General features: G+C 53.6%; 1 protein-coding gene across 2 annotated transcripts in view; it reads left to right on the top strand.

Annotated features, from left to right (window-relative positions):
* The first annotated feature begins 7,173 nt into the window (after window positions 1–7,173).
* KCNH1 (potassium voltage-gated channel subfamily H member 1) overlaps window positions 7,174–17,807 on the top strand; it is a 64,813-nt gene continuing 54,179 nt past the window's right edge. For both annotated transcript variants that reach the window (XM_055144964.1, XM_055144963.1), the window contains exon 1: window positions 7,174–7,357. In XM_055144964.1, the coding sequence (XP_055000939.1) occupies window positions 7,279–7,357 (79 nt within the window). In that variant the 5' untranslated portion in view covers window positions 7,174–7,278. The remainder of the gene's footprint in view (window positions 7,358–17,807) is intronic.

Here is a 17,807-nt window from a genome sequence, read left to right as displayed (position 1 = left end):
TTCCACATTTGTCTTCCTTTTGTCATTTCTTTTTTTAATCTCTGAAGTAGTGTTCAGCTGGCTGGGGGGAGGGGGGGTTCTACCAGGGACTCTGAGCCATCTGGGCCTGTGGTTTTGTGCAAGGGCCTGAGGATGCGGTCTGTAGTGCTGGGATACCTGGCTCTGGGGTGCAGCTAGACTGTGTGGTCTGGGGTAGAACCCAGAGTGGCCCATTTTTTCTTACCAAAATCACTAGTTTATTGCCTGCAGAGTTTGAGGGGTGCAGCAGAATTTGAGGCCCATGTAGGCCTGTGATGACACCCCCACAGAGTTTCCATCCTCTGCTACATGGCCCACCCCTTTTACTGGATGCTCCTGAGCCCCTCAAATCTGCATGCTTGGGAAGACCAGTGGGACCCCTTGGGCGTACCTTCTTTCTGGAGGTTGTGAGAGGTTGGGCCACTTGGGCAAGAGACATGAGGGGCAGCATGCAGCACCTCTGAGCCCTGCTCAGGACTAGTCCTGTATCGATGATAGCAGACAAGTGATGACAAGCCCGCACCTCGGCCAGCTGGGGAAGGAACTCACCTGCTCTGAGACCATCCAGACCAGTCAGCTCATGTCTCCTGGGGTCCCTCTCAGTGATGCATTGTCTCTGGCGCCATGGGCAGAGCTCAGGTTTCCATCTTGGTTCTGACACCTCACCACTCTGCTAGGTCCTTGGTTAGTTGGTCTACAACGTGCCTGTTTCCCAGCAAGTGGTTCCTGCTGACTTGCAGGAGGCTCTGTCTTGGCATCATCCTGCTTCTCTGTAGCTTCCCTGGGAGCCTGCCTTCATATCCCTCTGCCACTCGCCAGCCTGCGCCCCTCCTCCTTCCACACTGACGAGGACACAGTGTCTTCTGGCTGTGGAATCAGGAACATGCTGCACTGTTATCGATGGCTAATGTTTTCATTCCCATGCAATGCCCTGGGACTCTGATTACAAAGCCTCAAGAACACTGGCCAAACAGGACACTGCATTATGATCACACTGCTCTTCTCGGGGAAAGATTGGGAAAAGTTGGTGATGATAATGCAAAAAGATATAGCACATGGTTTTCTTTGGCTTCTGTGGCCACTCTAAGCTTTGGCAAGCGTTTCCAGCCAAGAGGGCGCATTCTGCTCTGGCTCACATCTACGCAGGTACCTCTACTGCTGGTGACTCATTTATTTCTGCTTGTTATTGCTGAGTCACTGGGAATCGGGCAGGGCAGTAAAGCACTTGGATTTGATTTAAGGACTCAAATTTAGTTGCATTATGGACTGATATGAATTCTGGATTCCAAAATATGTATATAATCTTTAATCTTTTGGGGGCAGAGTTATAAACATTCGACTTGAGTTTATTTTCTTTTCCAGAATGATATGCATATCCACACCTCTGTGTGTGTGTGTGTCTGGATGTGAAGGTATACAGGTACAAAGATTGCACACATGTGATAGGAATAATTATATAGATTTCTCGTGAATTCTAAAGTGTTCTGTAGAATGAATTCCCATGCAGTGGGGAAGGCTGGGCCACACCTGGCAGGGCTCAGGGAGGCAACTTCCAACTCTGTGCACCAGGTCATTCCTGGCAGTGCTCAGAGCACCATGCAATGCCAGGGATAGAACTCAAGCCACCCACATGTAAAGCCTGTGCCCAGTCCTCTGAGTGACCCCTTTCACCTGAATTCTCCAGTCTTTAATTGAAATGTAGAGGTGATCAATTTTGTTTTTGTTTTTGATTTTGGGCCACACCCAGCGATGCTCAGAGTAACTCCTGGCTCTGTGCTCAGGAATTCCTCCTGACAGGGCTTGTGGGACCATATGGCATGCCAGGATCCTATCCGCTGCACTATCACTCCAGACCCAGGTGGCCAATATTTTTGAAACAAAATCACTTTTTTCACAGGAATGTGGATGGATGATGTATTTAAGAATTGTTCTTCCAGAAACAGAAGAGCCAGCACACGAGTGTGTGCGCATGTGCATGTGTGTGCGTGTGTATGTGTGCATGTGTACGCAGGTATGCATGTGTGCCAGTGTGCACATGTGTATGCATGTATGCATTCATGTGTGTTCATGAGTGTGCATACATGTGTATGTGTACACCTGTGCTCATGTGTGCACATGTGCACACATATGTGTGCATGTGTGTGTGTGCTTGTGTGTGGTGTGCGTGTGCATGCATGCACCTCTGCAGTATTGCAGAGTAAATTTATTTGAAAAAACTCTGTGACACTTCCTGAATTTGTATGTCATCCTGTGCTATCCAGGGCCCATGCTGACCCTCCCTGTGCCACTCCTTGCACTGTTGAAGAGAGCATAATCCACTTCATTTTGTTTAAGATGTGATGATTAACTTTCATGGTAATGCCTGAAAATCAGGATCAAGTTACTTCAAACTAAAAAAAAAAATTCAGAGAAAAACATGCTTGTACCATTAGTGACTGATTCCAATAATAAACTGAAAAATCTGTAGACTTTAAACGGGCTTTAAACCACACTGTTTGCCTATCCTCTTGTTTTCCTGAGACTTCTATGACATGAAGCTCAGTCTTCCAGAAGGAGGCACTCACTTCACTAGAGCTGATGTGTGGGGAATCCCCGAGGGCACGTTGTCCTGTCTGGGTAGTCCACCAGCTGGTCAGTGAAGGCCCAGCCCATTTTATGTACGTACGCATGTATATATGGTGCATGGGTGTATGCACGGAGGCTTATGTTCTGGAGGTGGCAAGGGTTCCTGCACACCATCCCACCCAGCTCCTGCATAGCTCACCCTGGCCTGTGCTGAGTCACAATGGGAAGCCCAGAGGCCCAGAGGCCCTCACCAAGTTGCAGCGCTTCAGGCAAAAGGAGCTGGATGATGTCTGTGCTCCTGGAGCAGAGAAGGTCACTGCATCCTCTGAGCTCTCAGGGCACCTGACAGATCCTGCATCACAGTGACAGCAAGTGCCCTGCAGGGTCCCATGGGGCCTCCATGCTGAGAACCAAGTTCCAGGAGGTCCAGTGACACCTCAGCAACCTGTGGCCAACTGCCTGACCAACTTCTCCTTGCTTCCTGTCTTCTGCAAAGGTCTCAGCAGCACTGTTTCTGGGAGTTCGTGCATGTGGCAGTTGCTACACTCTCAGGTCCCCAAATCCTGATTCTCCTCTTTGTTTCATTTTCAAATATTTAAGATTACTTTTATACAACACTTCATGGAGGTGCCATGATTTACAGCACTGTTGGTCAGTGACAGTCTCATGCACACTATAGCCACCACCAACGTACCTGCTCCCCCCAAATTCTGCCTTGATGACTCTTCTGGACTCTTTTTGACTCTTGACTCTCTGGCCTTTTGCCATTAGTCTTCCTGACCCTGTCGCCTTATAGGAGAGCCACCCTTCTGACTGACTTCACTCAGCTTGGTACCCTCTAGTTCCATTCAGATAGAGGCAAAATGCATAACTGTAAAAAACTAAGGCTCGCCGAGGGGCGAGTGCACTCTCGGGCTCTCCGGGCGGCTCTGTCTCACCACCCGCGTTCGGTGCTCTGGAACTGCAGTGTGTGGACTGGATCGGGATGGCCGGTGGTCAAGGACAGGCGAAGGAAGAACGAGGACCAAGCTGGTTGCTGATTAGTTACCGTTTATTCAATCTTCCATCTTTCTCATCTCCCGCACTCCCAGCTCCGGCCTCTCTCTGGATCTACTGCTCAACTCTGCTTCTCTCTGGCTTCTCTCTCTCCTCTTGTCTCTCCCACCTTGCCCCCTAGGCTACAACCAGCCAGGTAGCCAAATCAACATAAGAAAGCCCTTCCTGAGGGCAGGGCACTCCAAAGCCCTTCCTCACTCTTAAGGTTTTTTTCTTTTCCTTAGTCCAGGAACTTATTAACATCTTAATACTAGTTATTTTTGTATGGACATAGCATTGAGGCTTGCAAGGCAGCTCTCCTGGCAACATCTTGCCACAGGCTCAGACCACAGCACTCAGGCCAGATTAATCATTCCTCACCCTAGCAGGGTCCAAATCTAGTATCACTGTTTGGATCATGACAGCATTTGTCCATGATCAAGCTCTTAACTTATAGTTAAGCATTAGGCACTTTGGCCAGGCCCATCTCGATGCCAGGGTAGCACACAACTCACCGTTTGCCCTGGGTCCTTCTTGTCCCACGTCGGGACTGTGCTTTGGGGGTGCTAGGAAGTAAGGGCAGCTGAGGCTTAGGTCAAGAGAACAGATGCCCTGGAGGAAAATATCATGTAGAGTCAAATGACTCCCAGGTTACAAAAGCATAACATTTGTTAAGTCTTCCTGTGTCCATACAAAAAGGACTTGCTCTGAATAAACTATGCAAAGGACTCAAGGAGAAGAGAAAAACATTATTTACAAGTCAACAGAACACTAAGAAAGAAGCTACAAATAAACAAAGAGGAATAGGAGCACTGTAACGGGAGTAACCCGATAAACCTAAACTACTGAGGCTATGTTATCCTACACATAACTTCATCATTTTTATAGTTGCATAGTATTCTGTTGTGTAAACATACCACTTCTTGATCCATTGCCCCATGGTTGGGCATTTGGGTTGCTTCCAAATCCTGGCTATTGTACTGAGTGTGCAATGAATGTGGTGTGCATATATCCTTTAGAAAAAAAAGTGTGTGTGTGTGTGTGTGTGTGTGTATGTGTGTGTGTGTGTGTGTGTGTTTGGGGTGGATGCCTAGAAGTGGAATCACCAGGTAATATGGGAGTTTATTTGAGAAACCTCCATATTGCTTCAGTAAAGGCTGAACCAGCCAATATTCCCACCAACAGTGAATGGGCAACTTCTCTTTAGAAACCCTTCCCATGCTTTCTGTGGCTTGGCTGGGGTGTGCTTTTGAAGGGAGAGGCAGGAGCTAAGGTGGCCTTGTCCTCAGGTTGCCCACCTGGCATCTCCTCTTCCGGGCAGTGGGAGAAGAGTTCCTTGGCGACCCCCTTTCAAGCCCTGTGCCTCTCCCTCTCCCCTCGGGCATCCCCAGTTCTGCCCCAGTATTGGCAGAGCACACAGGCTTCCAGGAAGATCCCAGGAAGTGGGGCCCCTGGGAAGTGGTTGTGGTGCAGGCAATCCCACAGCTCAGTCCTGTGTTAATCTCGTCAGGGACGCTATGTCTTTGGGTTGAAGATACAGGCGCAGCCCTTTCTCCTGGGCCTGCTTCTTGTGGGGCTGGGAGAAAAGGCATGTGAGCATTTCAGGCCAAGTCCTGTCCTCTCAGTTAACTAAGGTAACATCTTCCAATGTGGTGGCCAGTAAAGACCCTGACTAGCATGTTCAAGGGCTTCTTTCTGATGGGGGAAAATTCTTGATGGAGAGGGTGATGGCAATAAACTAGCATCCAAAAGGTGGGATGACTTCTGAACAGGCCCTGCCTTTGCCAGGAATCAGAGACTCTGGTCCCAATCCCACAGGCAGGCAGGCTCGGGAGCCCTGGGGGCTGCCCAGCAGGCTGGGTGCTGAAAAGATTCCTCAATTTCTCTGTAGCACCCGGAGTTAGGGGTTCCACCTCCTTCCACCCACTTGTCTCTCTGTCAAGCCCATAAGCCCAGGTGCATCTCCACCTCCCTTCCTTTCCTTTAGCCACAGCTGCAGGACATGACACTCCTGAAGCCTGCCCCATGCAGGACTTGGGGCTCCCCTGGGCGCCTGTCCGTGCAGAAAGAGCATCACTCAAGCACAGCGAGTCTCTCAGCACCCACTCTGCGCCAGGATAGGCAGTACCACAGGGCTGGTTGTAGGGGTGGCAGCCTCAGTTGGCGGTGGCCATGCTGGGCTCTGCTCCCTCAGACCCAGGGTGGACCCCACACTCCCCTGAACCCTCAGAGACTATACAACCTCATCCACCTCACCCGATCTTGGCACCCACCAGGAGGCCAAGCTACTGTGGCCCCCTGTGTGGGGACAGCATGTAGCCATCCTGCTGCCCCTGTGGAACCTGCCAGGATCTGCCTGCAAGCTGAGAAGTTGTACCAGGACAAAGTACCATCTGGCCTTGGGACCATCTGCAAGATGGGGCTCAGCACATGGGAATAGCCCAGGAGGTTTTGTCTATGATGCTGGGAGGCAGAGGCTGAACTGTCTGGAAGAAACAACTTCCCCTGTGGCTCCCTGATGGGGTACCCAGGGGAAAAGCCGGCCCGGAAGCACGCAGAGAAGGGTAGAGAGCCTGCTAATAAACACTGATGGAAAGGACCCTCGTGAGACCAGGAGACTGGAAGTATCTCCATAGGGGGCTGAAGTTGCCTTGGGCAGGGTGGTGGGCCTTGTGCTTCACTCAGAGACAACTTCTGGTTTTGTGTTTGTTTTGGGGCGCTCTGAGCTATTGTCTCTGCTCAGAAGCCAGTACTTACACTCAGCCCGCGGTGCTCAGTCTGCTCCTTTTTGCAGCCTGACCTGGTGGACTCATGTTAGCACCTATAAGTTGTATCCAAGATATTCCCGAAGGACAGATTTGCATGGGAAGGCTATGGAAGGAAGACTTGGTTTCAGCCATTCGCAGGGAACCGGTTGAGCATTCTCAGCTCTCCAATATCACACTGAAGCGTGCCCTAAAGCATGCCCTAAAGCACAACGGTGGGGTGTCCCGGGGTGACTCCCACACCTGTGAGGAGGGTGCCCCTGGTGACTGCTCTCTCCACCCCTGGAGAAGTGGGATCTTTGGGTTTTCCCAGGTTCCAAACAGGGACTAGAGCAGAGAGCCAGGCGGTGGCGTGGGCTTCTGGAAACCTCGATTTCCTATTGTTTCAGGTATGAGCCAGGCGCGCCAGGCCATGGACTGCCTTACCTGTGCTGCCGGGACTCGGCTTCAGGGGCAGAATCAGGGCCCGACTTCATGAGCTGGAAGGGTACCCCGAGTCTTGGGGGTCCTGGGGCTCTGCTCGGAACAGGAGAGGACGGCGGTTCATCCTGGCGAGGACGAGCGCCAAGCACCGAACACGGAACATCCCCGGGCGCGCCGAAACGCCCCCGGGGCGGGGGTTGGGGGACCCTCGCCCAGCCCTGGGCGCGCATCCTCGGCGCGGCCAGGAGGTGGCGCTACCCGCCGGCGGGCGCCTTGCGGGGGCGCCCCGGGTGCTCCGGCCGCCGCGCCCGGCAGGGGGCGCCCCGGCCGCGCCGCGGTCCCTCCGCCCACCCGAGGCGCCGGCAGCGGGCGCGGCGGCCGGAGGCGGCGGCGGGCCCGGGCGGAGGAGCCGGGGGGCGCATGGGGCGCGAGCAGCCGGCAGCGCCCAGCGCCCGGGAGCCCCGCCGCGACCATGACGGTGGCCGGGGGCCGGCGGGGGCTCGTGGCCCCGCAGAACACGTTCCTGGAGAACATCGTGCGCCGCTCCAACGGTGAGGGGGCGGCGGGCGGCCTGGCTGAGTCGCGGGAAAGTGCGGGCGCGGGCGCGGGGGCGGGGGCGCGGGGGCGCGGGCGCGGGGCTCTGGGACGCGGAGGGCGCGGGGGCGCGGGGCGGGGGGCGCGCGGGCGTGGGGGCGCGGGGGACGCGGGGAGCCGGCGCCGGCCACCGCTCGGACCTGCCCGCGCCGTCACCGCGCTCGCTGGGGCGCAGCTTCCCGGGCGCGGGGCCCAGCGCGCGGGCGCGGGCGCGGCCGGGCAGGTCTGGCCCGGGAGCGGGAGCCGAGGGCGCTGCCCGGGGCGCGCGGACTGAGCGGGTCTGCGTGTGCAGAGCCCGCGCCCCGCCTCCCGCAGCGCCTCGGAGCCGGGCACCCCTCACCACTGCCGTGACCGAGGGGAAGGGGCTGCAGGTACTTGGGAACCGCAGCGGTCTCAGCAGCCTGCCCGTCGGCACCGAGTGGGCAGGCCTGGCTCCCGCACGCTCCCAGGAAGAAGCCTGTGCGCTGAGCTCTTGACAGGGGTGCTGGAGCTTTGCCCCCACCCTGCCCCACCGGGTCTCAGCGTCACAGGAGACCGGGAAGCAGGTAGGGAGACCCTGCACAGCCCCTGAACACAGCTTCCCCCTCCCACAGGGGGTGCCGGCGTCCCGTGGGTTGGAGGCCATGGCCAGAGGCACGCTTTGAGGAAATGACTCGGAAACTATGACGTGGGGGCTTTGCATGAGGCTCAGTGCGTTAGAGGGACCCCTTGTCTGTGTAGTCAGGATTGCAGGGGCCCCTAACATGTCTGTGTCACTGTGGGTGTCTCCGTATGCAGGGCAGGAGTGGACTGTGGCCATGTCGAGAGCCTGGGCGGGCAGGAGGGTCTTCGCCATCCTAGAGCTGATTCCACCACTAAGCACCAAGCAGTAAGGGCTGGGGCGCAGGCTCTCTCTGGGGTCCATCCCCAGCACCATTCCTGGCACCACTTGGGCCCCGAGCACATCCCTGTTTCCCCTCAGTAGCTCAGATGTGTTTACCAAGCTCAGGGACACAGCACAAACAGATGAACAACTAACCTAGTAAGTGCACGAGGGGGTCTGGCTGAGAGCCGTCTGGTGTGGCCTGCATTGGAATGTCTGGCTGGCACATCTGGGCGGCCTGGGCTCTGGGGGGGCTCCTGCTCCCCTGAGAGAACCTGAGCTGTACCCCACAGGGGAGGGAGACTTCTGGGCCGAGAAGAGAGCGCTGCCCAGTTGGGCTGGCCTGAGAGCTTCCCTGTGCAGCAAAGAAAGTCAGTGAAAGAAGGGAATTGGGCTATTTTTAGTCTTATACTTTGATTTCGGCCACCAGCAGTCTGACTTCAGCTAGCCAGCCACCCCTCCCTCAGATCAGCAAAAAGCTAATCCCACCCAATTTGCCCCCAGTGAGTCTCAGACACCTTGCTGGAGGTGAGTGAACTTCCCCGCGGCCCACCCCCTTGGAGGCAGACATTCCAGCCTGACACTCAGCTTTTATGAATCCCTTTTGTGATAGCGCCTGACTCAGGTAGGAGAACGATGAGACTGGGGAAGCGCCCACGATTGCCATGCTTTACATTATTTTGCCGTGATGGAAAAAACCCTAGTGAAAAATATTGATTGTCTCCTGCTAAAATACACTAGCGTTGGTTCGGGACGTTCCCAAAGTAAATAGTGTTTTCCTCTAAATAGAATCCGCGGGCTCACGTCTCTCTGCAGGTGCTTGTCTCTACAACTCAGGAAAGCCAGTCCTTGGGGACGGCTAGGGACTGGACCATCACTCGTCTTCTCCAGCCCTGGACAGACAGAACAGTTTCCTTTCTCCTTCAAGTTGTTCTGTGTGAGGGGTCAGGGCTGGCGAGGCTGGGTGTGGAGTGTGGTGGCTGGGGCAGGCACAGGCAGCATGGGCTGCCATGGGCTCCTTGCTCCCTCTCTGTGTGCCTCACTGTCATCATCCTGTCATAGCGAAGCGGAGCCAGGCCTTTCCTCAAAGGTTTTGGCCAGATCTGGTGACACCCCGGTCCCTGCCCCGTTCCCACAAACCATAGGTCACACCAGACCTGGCATGCACCGGCCTGGTTCAACACACAGTGCCACACAGCCTCCTGAGCTCTGCTGGGGGTGTCTGGGTGGCCCGGGCCACGCCCCGTCATAATAAGGCAGAAGGGAAGCGGGTTTTCTCTGCACGGAGGCATGGAATTTCTCTGATGCATGCTGTGTTTTCACCAGGTTTGCCAGGTCCTGTTCTCAAGTGCTCGGGTGTCCCAGATCTGCGCAGGGCAGTGGGGTGGGCTGTCAGTAGGATCTGGGTCCCAGGCTAAGGACTCCACTGACTCAGATCAGGGGGGCTGCTGTGGGAAGCCCACATAGCAGGCCTGCAGCTCGGGGACCCAGCAGGTTAGGAGACCTTGTTGCCACTCAGCCTCACTCTCATGACTTGCTCGGAAGTCCCCGCAGACCTCCCACCGCCACATAGCACCTTTGCTTTTCAGGATGTCCAAAGGACACAAGACTCAAGCCTCTTTTGCGGACCCCCTCAGAGCCCAGTGACCACTGAAGGGGGCCATACCATTTGCTGTTTGATAGCGGTTGTGGCACACATGATCAGATTTGATGTGGCTGGTGGTCACACTGGGCATTGTGTCCTATCCCTGGCTTCGTGGCCACCGACCAAGACCGGCCCCACCTGTGTCTGCACATGCGGGAAGGGTGGTGGCTGGCTGGTGTTTGAAGCTCAGACTCAGAGCACTTGCTATCAGGCATGCTGGCAGCTCTGCACGCCAGGAAGCTGGAGAAACTCTGGCTGAAACAGCCCTGGCGGCACCATACCCGCCCGAGGGGACTGAAGAACCCACTTTTGCGAGCAGGAGGGAAACACCACACATTTTGGTACAAACTCATGTACATGTCTAACTTACAGATTGCTAAATCAGCTGTGTTTTTTGTAGCATGTTGAGTTGGTTCAGGTTGTTGATATGATTAGTTAGCAAACAGGATGAGAGGCCCTGGAGTCTGTCTCTGGGATGTGTGGTAGCACGGTGATATTTACGCAACAGAACCTGCTTCTGGCCAGCAGCTGCTCTGACATTGGCTGCACCATGATGTCTAGCCCGAGTTCTTCATGACGTGCTTTGCGATAACCTCCACCCCAGGCAGTACTGTATTTCTGTGTCAGAAGTCACACCCTGTGGCCGAGGTCAGCAGGGCACAGTCTCTTTGTGTCTGAAATCTTTTTCTAGCATTTTCACAAGAGCAGAGGCAGGGAAGCGCCCTTAGATCAGGGGCCTGGGGCTCCCTCTCCTCCCACCCCACCCCCCCACACGGGGCACTGGAGCCCTTCAGTGCCGCCCCCTTCATTTGGGTTTGTCACTGAGCTGTAAACAGATTTAAACTGTGACTGTGTTTGAATGAATCTACAGCTTCGTTGTGCAGAAAACGCAGCCTCCACACAACACGTGTCAGATCACGCTTGTGGTTTTGTTTTCCTGTTTTAAGTGGCTTCGCCTCTGCTGGGAAAGTGAATCAGATTCATGGGGCATATGTTACAGCCCAAACACCCCTGGAGTGTCCTCCCTGGAACAGTGTTAGCAGAGTCGAGCGCGTTCTTCTAGAATGTTCCGTTGCCAGCAACTGTCATGGGAATTCTTTGTCTTCTCATTTTCTCCCTACCTCCTCTTCTCTGTCTTTTCTTCATGTTGCTTTTGTTTGGTTTTCCCAACCTCTGTTCTCCTAGCTGCTCATTCTGACAGACCCGGAAGCTGTGCTGTCCTTGCATGGGAAGATCATGGCCAGCTTCTAGGACTTGCTGAGAAGAGAGACATATGTGATGATCACTTCGCTTTGTGCAAAAGTGGTCAATCATGTGGTGTACCCGAAACTTGCATCAGTGTGTGCCACTTCCGCTTGAGCAAGATATTCTTATGACTGCCAAGCATGAGGGCAGGACACCTGGCTCACTGACCTTCAGTCGTAGGTCATGGAAATGGGTGGCTTTTCAGTGACCCCATGTGCTGTTCTCCTTGTGGGTTACGTAAGAGCTCATTGAGCTGCCAGCAGTCTCTGTTCTCACCCAGTTTCATGCCTATTCTCATTCCCCTCTCAGCCTCTGCCTGCGATTGCTGGGCTCTCGTTGTTTTCAAATCCTTTAATTTGGTGCTGCGCAAAGATGGGCTCATGCTTTGAAACCAGCTGTTTAGGGGTGATGCTGGAGTTCGCTTTGGAAATGAAAGTGTACTTTCAGTTGTAATTTATTAGCTTAATGTTCTAAATGAAAGGTATTTCTGGGGCCAGAAAGATAGCACAGTGGCAAGGCACTTGCTGTGTGCATAGCTGAGCCCTGTATTCTAGCCTCTGGGTTCCCAAGCCCTCCAGGAGTGAGCCCTGCACACGGAGACAGGGGTCTGCCTGAGGACCATTGGGTGTGCAACCCCCATCCCTCCAAAAAAGCTTTTCTGTAGGACATTAAAATTAGAGACAAAGCAAATGCCAATTGGATCTCTGGGGAGTTCAGTCTCTGTTTTGCTAAGAGGGTCCCTGATATCGGAGAAGACTATAATGATTCTTGGTCTAATGGATCAGATCATGGAAAAACACCATTTGGCCCAATGACTTTGGCTGGTCCTGAGCCGGAGCTGAGATGTGTCAGCTGACTTAGCTTCTGGCTTCTTACCCTCCTACTCCACTCCACTCCCGCCCCCACCTTACCAAATCCTGACCCATCTTTTAAAAAATTAATTTCTGATATGGATTTTCTTTAGATTCAAGTAAATCAAAGTATGTTTCTGGGTCTTGCTTTAGTGCTTATAAGCAACTTCTTATCATTTATCTGTCTTTTTTTGGGGTTGTCTTTGGAAGACAGAAAAAAGTAGCCTAACTTGGCGATGTCCTGAGTGTCTGGGGCACATGTGTGTGTGCACACCTGGGGATCAGGGAGCAGGTTGTGGGATATTTACGGTAGCCCCCTAAATAACCTGCGTTGGCAGGAAGCATTGCGTGCATGTGCGCTGCAGGCTGAAAGCTGCTTCTGTCTGTGTAATTGCCCACACTGAGTCACTTCTCTAAGTCATTGCGTTAGTTACTTTCCCCTTTGTTATTTGCGGTAATTATAATGAAAAGCAATTTTCTAATAATTTCTTTTTTGGGCTATCTGCACTGTGCTTTCTGGGCAAATGGTTGGGTGGATTAATTTGACAGGTGTGGGGACATTGGTGGGACTTGGCTGTGGTCCTGTCAGCTGGTGAAGCGGCATGGGGAGCAGGGGAAACCTTCCAGGCTTCTGAGAAGGTTTGTTTTCTTCTACGAATTCCAGCCAAAGAAACTGTGTGTGGGCTGAAACTGGAAAACTTTATATTTAATTACAAGCCCTCTAGCAGCTAAAGCCCCTCGGGGCACTGAGACGTAGATTCCGGCTCAGGTGCATTGAAAACTGAGAGGGAGCTTCCAGATGACAGCCAGTGAGTTTACCTCAGCCTGCCTGGCCCTGTAGCCCAGTGGTGGGTGCAGGCAGCCTGCTTCGGGGAGCTTGTTCTCTCCCACACTGCAGGGCTGCTTCCAGTCAGGAGTGCGAGTCTTGCCTGATTTCAGCCACCTAAGTTTCCTGGTGCACTTTTGGGGGTGGTTGGTGGGCTCCTCACCGGGCCAGCTACAGATGTTTCTTTTCATTGTGAGCCAGGCTGCAGAACTGTGTCGTTTCCCGTCATGTCAGAGGTGACCCAGCAGTCTGGGGTCTCTGTTCTGGAACCACAGGGTGAAGAGATTCTACGTGTGCAGTCCACATGCTCTGCTGCCTGCCTTCGCCTGCCTGCACTCAGCTTGTGTCCCCATGTCCGCCCGCCCCGCCCCGCCCCTCCCTTCTCTCGTTCCCCTCCCCTCTCAGTCCCAGAGGGTTTCATTCATAACACATTTAAGCGCCGCACCGTCCACAGTGTCCATGCCCCTCCACTGTTGCCCCAGTGTTCTGTCCCCCACCCACCGTGGGAACCTTCCTCCCGGTGGCCAGTCCCCCTCTCAGCTCCTGATGTCTTCGGGCATCTGTAGCTCCTGCTCTGTGCTCTGTTTCTTTGAATCGCACACATGGGAGCAGTCATTCAGGGCCTGGCTCTCTCTGTCTGACTGCTTCATTAGCGTGGTCTCTCCAGACCCACCCAGAAGCCGCATGGTTGCCGCTTCCTGAGCCAAGCAGTCTTCCCCCGTGTGCGGGTCCCAGTCTCTTCACCCATCATCTGTCCTCAAATGCTTGTGCTGTTCCAGATTTTGCCTGTTGTAAACAGCTGCAGTGAGCACGGGGGTGCTGATGTTCCTTCTGAGGAGGGTTCTGGGCCCTCGATGTGGATGCCAAGAAGTCGAATTGCTGGATCCTGTGAACGCTAGTGTTTTGAGAAGTGTTTTCATTACTGGACCTCTGCTTACTCCAGAGTGTGGTTATTTTTTATGATTGATTTATTTTGGGGTTTGGGTCGTATCTGACAGTGCTCAGGGCTTACTCTTGGTTCTGTACTCAGAGTCACTCCTGGTGGGCTTGGGAAACAATAAGGTCAGCCACATGTAAGGTAATCAGCCTACACATTACCCTCTCTCTGGCCTTGTCCACAGGTCTTAGTGGTTCTCGTCTCCACACAACTCTGCCTAGTACCATGTTAGCCGAATCCTGCTGATGTGGGATGTGGGTGTCAGTCCTTATGACAGTGACAAAGATGGGTCAGTCCTCATGTTGCCCACCTCATAAGATAGGAGCTAGTGAATTTTGAATATGTGTGGTTCTGATGATGGCTAATGGGTGATAAAGATGATGGTGGTTCTGATGATGATTCTGGTGGTGGTGCTGTCAGTGATGGCTGTGATGGTGATGGTGGTGGTGGTGGTGGTGCCGTCAGTGATGGTTGTAATGATGGTGATGATGATGGTGGCATGGTGCCATCAGTGATGGTTGTAATGATGGTGATGGTGGTGCTGGGGTGGTGCCATCAGTGATGGTTGTAATGATGGTGATGGTGGTGCTGGGGTGGTGCCATCAGTGATGGTTGTAATGATGGTGATGGTGGTGCTGGGGTGGTGCCATCAGTGATGGTTGTGATGATGCTAACCACCCTCTTTATTGTTGAGGAATAACAGATATTCTATTGTTTCTCAATTTATTCTCTAAATATCTTGTGTCTACATCAGGCCAGTTCAGAGGCAATCGAGAGATAATGGTGTTTTTGCTTACAAAGAATCGGTTATGGGGCTATGCCTAGTAGTGCTTAGGGCTTACTTCTGGCACTGCTCTGACTTTGGACTTTGTGGTGCCATATATTGACCAGGTCAGCTGCAAGCAAAGCAAGTGATTACCTGCTGGACTGTCTCTCTGGCCCTGTCTCTGCTTTTCTGAAGATTGTTTTGTCCACATGGTGACTTTTGTAGTCCAGGTCTGCTTGGCTGCCGAGTCCGTGTATTCACAGACCACAGGAAGCAGTAGGTACTGCAGCTGTCTGTGTTTGGACAGGCACGGACGTCTCTCCCGGGGTCTGGAAGGGCTCGGCACTGCGTGAATGCTCTCGCCTGGCATCTTGGTCCCAGGCATGGGGCCAGCCCTTGGGGTACAGGAGGCTCAGCTCAGGAGGCTGCTGCCCTGAGGTCCTGGTGCCAGATATCCCCACTTTCCCCGGGGACCCCACATCTGCGCCTGTTCTGGATGCCAGTGGGCAGCTGGCTCAGGTCCCCTCCGCTCCCTCATTTGTTCAGCTTCACAGATCAGCTCCTTCATGAACCCTCTGCCCCAGGCCCTGCTCCCCCTCCCCCCCGCTGCGCTCTTGAACGGGAAGCCCCTCTGAGTGATTCTGACCCTCTGGGTTATGTCAGGGAGCTGAGGGTGAGCCCTGACCTGGCCTCCGGGCCCCTTTACTCTTATTGCCCTCCTCCAGTCCCTGGGATCTCTGGGCAGTCGCCCTTGATGGCCGCTGATCTGTGGGGTTCAGTCTGCGCTGGGGAGCTGCTGTGTTCTCTGGGTCTCCACAAAGCATATCACCAGTCCCAGCGGCCGGCTGGCCTGCTGCTCTATGCAGGTGTCTGTGTTGGTTTGTGTTGGTTTGTGTGTGCGTGTGTCTGTGTGTAGGCTCCCTTTGGGCCTGTGGCCCACCCTGTTAGGTCTTGGTCTCTGTCCTCTGGTCCTGGGGTCCCTTTGCTCCGGGTGGTGATGGCCGCCAGCAGCTGCGGGCAGTGGAGGCTTCTGTGTGTCTAGTGGTTTGAGGTCTAGAGGACACTAGTGTCCCTGACTTGTGTCCTCTCTGCCAGGCCTTGCTCAGCTTCCTCGTGTGGGGACAGGATCGTCGGAGGAGAGGGCTGCGTAGGAGCGTGGAGAGAGGACAATGATGGAGCGGACTCTGAGGGCTGATGTCACAGGCACTCACACTCGATGTCAGGGAGAAGCGGTGTGCAAGGCTGTCCCGGCTGTGCTGAGCCAGCGGTCTGGGCCCCTGTGCTGCTGTTTTATAGCACAGAGCAGAGAAGAGACACGCCTGAAGGTTCTTGTAGAAATTGCCCTTCTCAGGACCTACTGCAATCAGCCACACAGCCCCGAGTCAGCCCCAGCCTGGACACTGTTAACCTGTATCCCCTCAGAGATGCCAGCACTGCCCCGCCAGGTGTCCCAGGCGACATGTGCCGTCATGGTCCTCCGCCAGGTGTCCTGGGCGACATGTGCCATCATGGTCCTGTATCGGTGACCCCCACACATATAGGATGTTCTCCTGAAGGTCATTTGTAGGGCACTTATTTGTAGCTTTGAAATGGGAAGGAATCTGGATTATTCACTAGCTTAGGTAAAATGGTTATAATGGTGCTAAAGTGTGTGCTGTTGATATCCAGAATCACTGCACACGTCCCTCACCCCCATCAGTGTACCCAGGACTCTCCACTGCTGGCCCTGTGTCACTGCTATTCCTGAGTGACCTCTGATCTGGCTCCCTCCCCACTGGGTAGTCATTTTTGTGATGCAGGGCCAAGCATCTGTCAGTGTTTGGGGACTGTTGTGCCTTTGTTTCCCTCCAGCCCTAGACCAGTGAGATCAGCCAGGATCTGTCCTTCTCCTCTGACTTCTTTCACCTCACACGATCCCTCGGCTGCGTCCTGCTGAGCCCCAGCCAGCCCGTCTTCACCTCCTCTCACAGTGAGAGACTACTCCCGCTCCTCCCGCCCCTGCGCCTGCAACCCGTGTTAGGACCCATGTGTGTGCAGAGATGGGGCAGGCACTGTGCACTCATGTTCCTGCAGAAGGCTGGTGGCTTCAGGGCGATGATGCAGATTCCTGTCCCCACTCGTGAAAGTCCTCGGAGAACCAGGCTTCAGGCTGTCCCTCCCAGTGGCCATGCATCTCGCACCAGTCAAGCAGACTGCTTCCATGAGCTGGGAGAGGAGGCCAGCTCAGAATTGCTGTTTCCGTGGTGACAGTCCGGGGGTGGGGGGGGGCGGTCCCTGAAGAGGGACAGAGCAGAAGACGCTGTTCAGTCTTCTGTGCCTTTGCTCTGGCTAAAGAAACCGCTGGGCATCTTTCCCAGGCTCACGGGTGAAGGGACGCTGCCCCCGAGCACCGCAGCGGCTTCAGATGGTGCCTTCCTGAGAAACTGCTTTGATAGCTGTAATTTGAAGTTTATCCTGCATGCTAGATCAAGAATTTAACCAATACATTAATCATTTCTTATTAAATTCATTTAAAATTGAAGAGACTTATTTTTGTCCAAGTAATGTATGTCCATGGTTAAAAAAATCAAAGTGAAGAGCTAATAACAAAAACCGACCATCCTGTGCCTGGTGTCTGTCCACCCTGCTCACCAGAGGCCACAGGTGCTAATTTTAGCCATTTCTTTGGATCATTTCTGCCAGTCTTTAAATAACATGCATTATGGCTATTTCTAGACTGATCAACTTTAAATGCTCTCCATTGACATCTACCCATTGTAATTGCATTTTTAGCTCACTTTATCTGCTTCCCTCTCTCCTCCAAGTGTCATTCCATTGCTTCCTTGTTTATTGTTTGCAACTTAAATACAAATATTTATCCCTTTCTTTTTTATGGATCAGCTCTAGACCTTTAACCTCTCTTATCCTGAGGCTTTTCACTTGCATTTTCAGAACTGAAGATGCCAAATGAAAGCACTTTGGAAAATGAGATGGTTCATGGTTTGACCCTTGGGTGGTGCCAAAACCCGAAAACCAATCAGGAGTTTCCTGGTTCTGACAGTGACTGATGGGGTGTGCTCAGTTTCCTTTCTTGCTACTTCTGGCTTGCTTTGAATTTTCTTTTACTTCCTTCCCTGCATCCCTGATTACATCCCTCTGCTGACTTTGTAGTACCTCAAACCAGCCTCTGCAGGCCCAGCTCTTTCTTGACTTCTCTTGCCAGTCCTTCCTCTTGTCTGCTTCTCTCCTCCTCCTCCCTCTGATACACCTCCCCATGTTACTCCCCCATGAAACTC

Source organism: Sorex araneus, chromosome 7 (genome assembly GCF_027595985.1).
Source record: "Sorex araneus isolate mSorAra2 chromosome 7, mSorAra2.pri, whole genome shotgun sequence".
In the NCBI taxonomy this organism is placed as follows: domain Eukaryota; kingdom Metazoa; phylum Chordata; class Mammalia; order Eulipotyphla; family Soricidae; genus Sorex; species Sorex araneus.
This window is presented reverse-complemented; position numbering and strand designations above follow the sequence as displayed.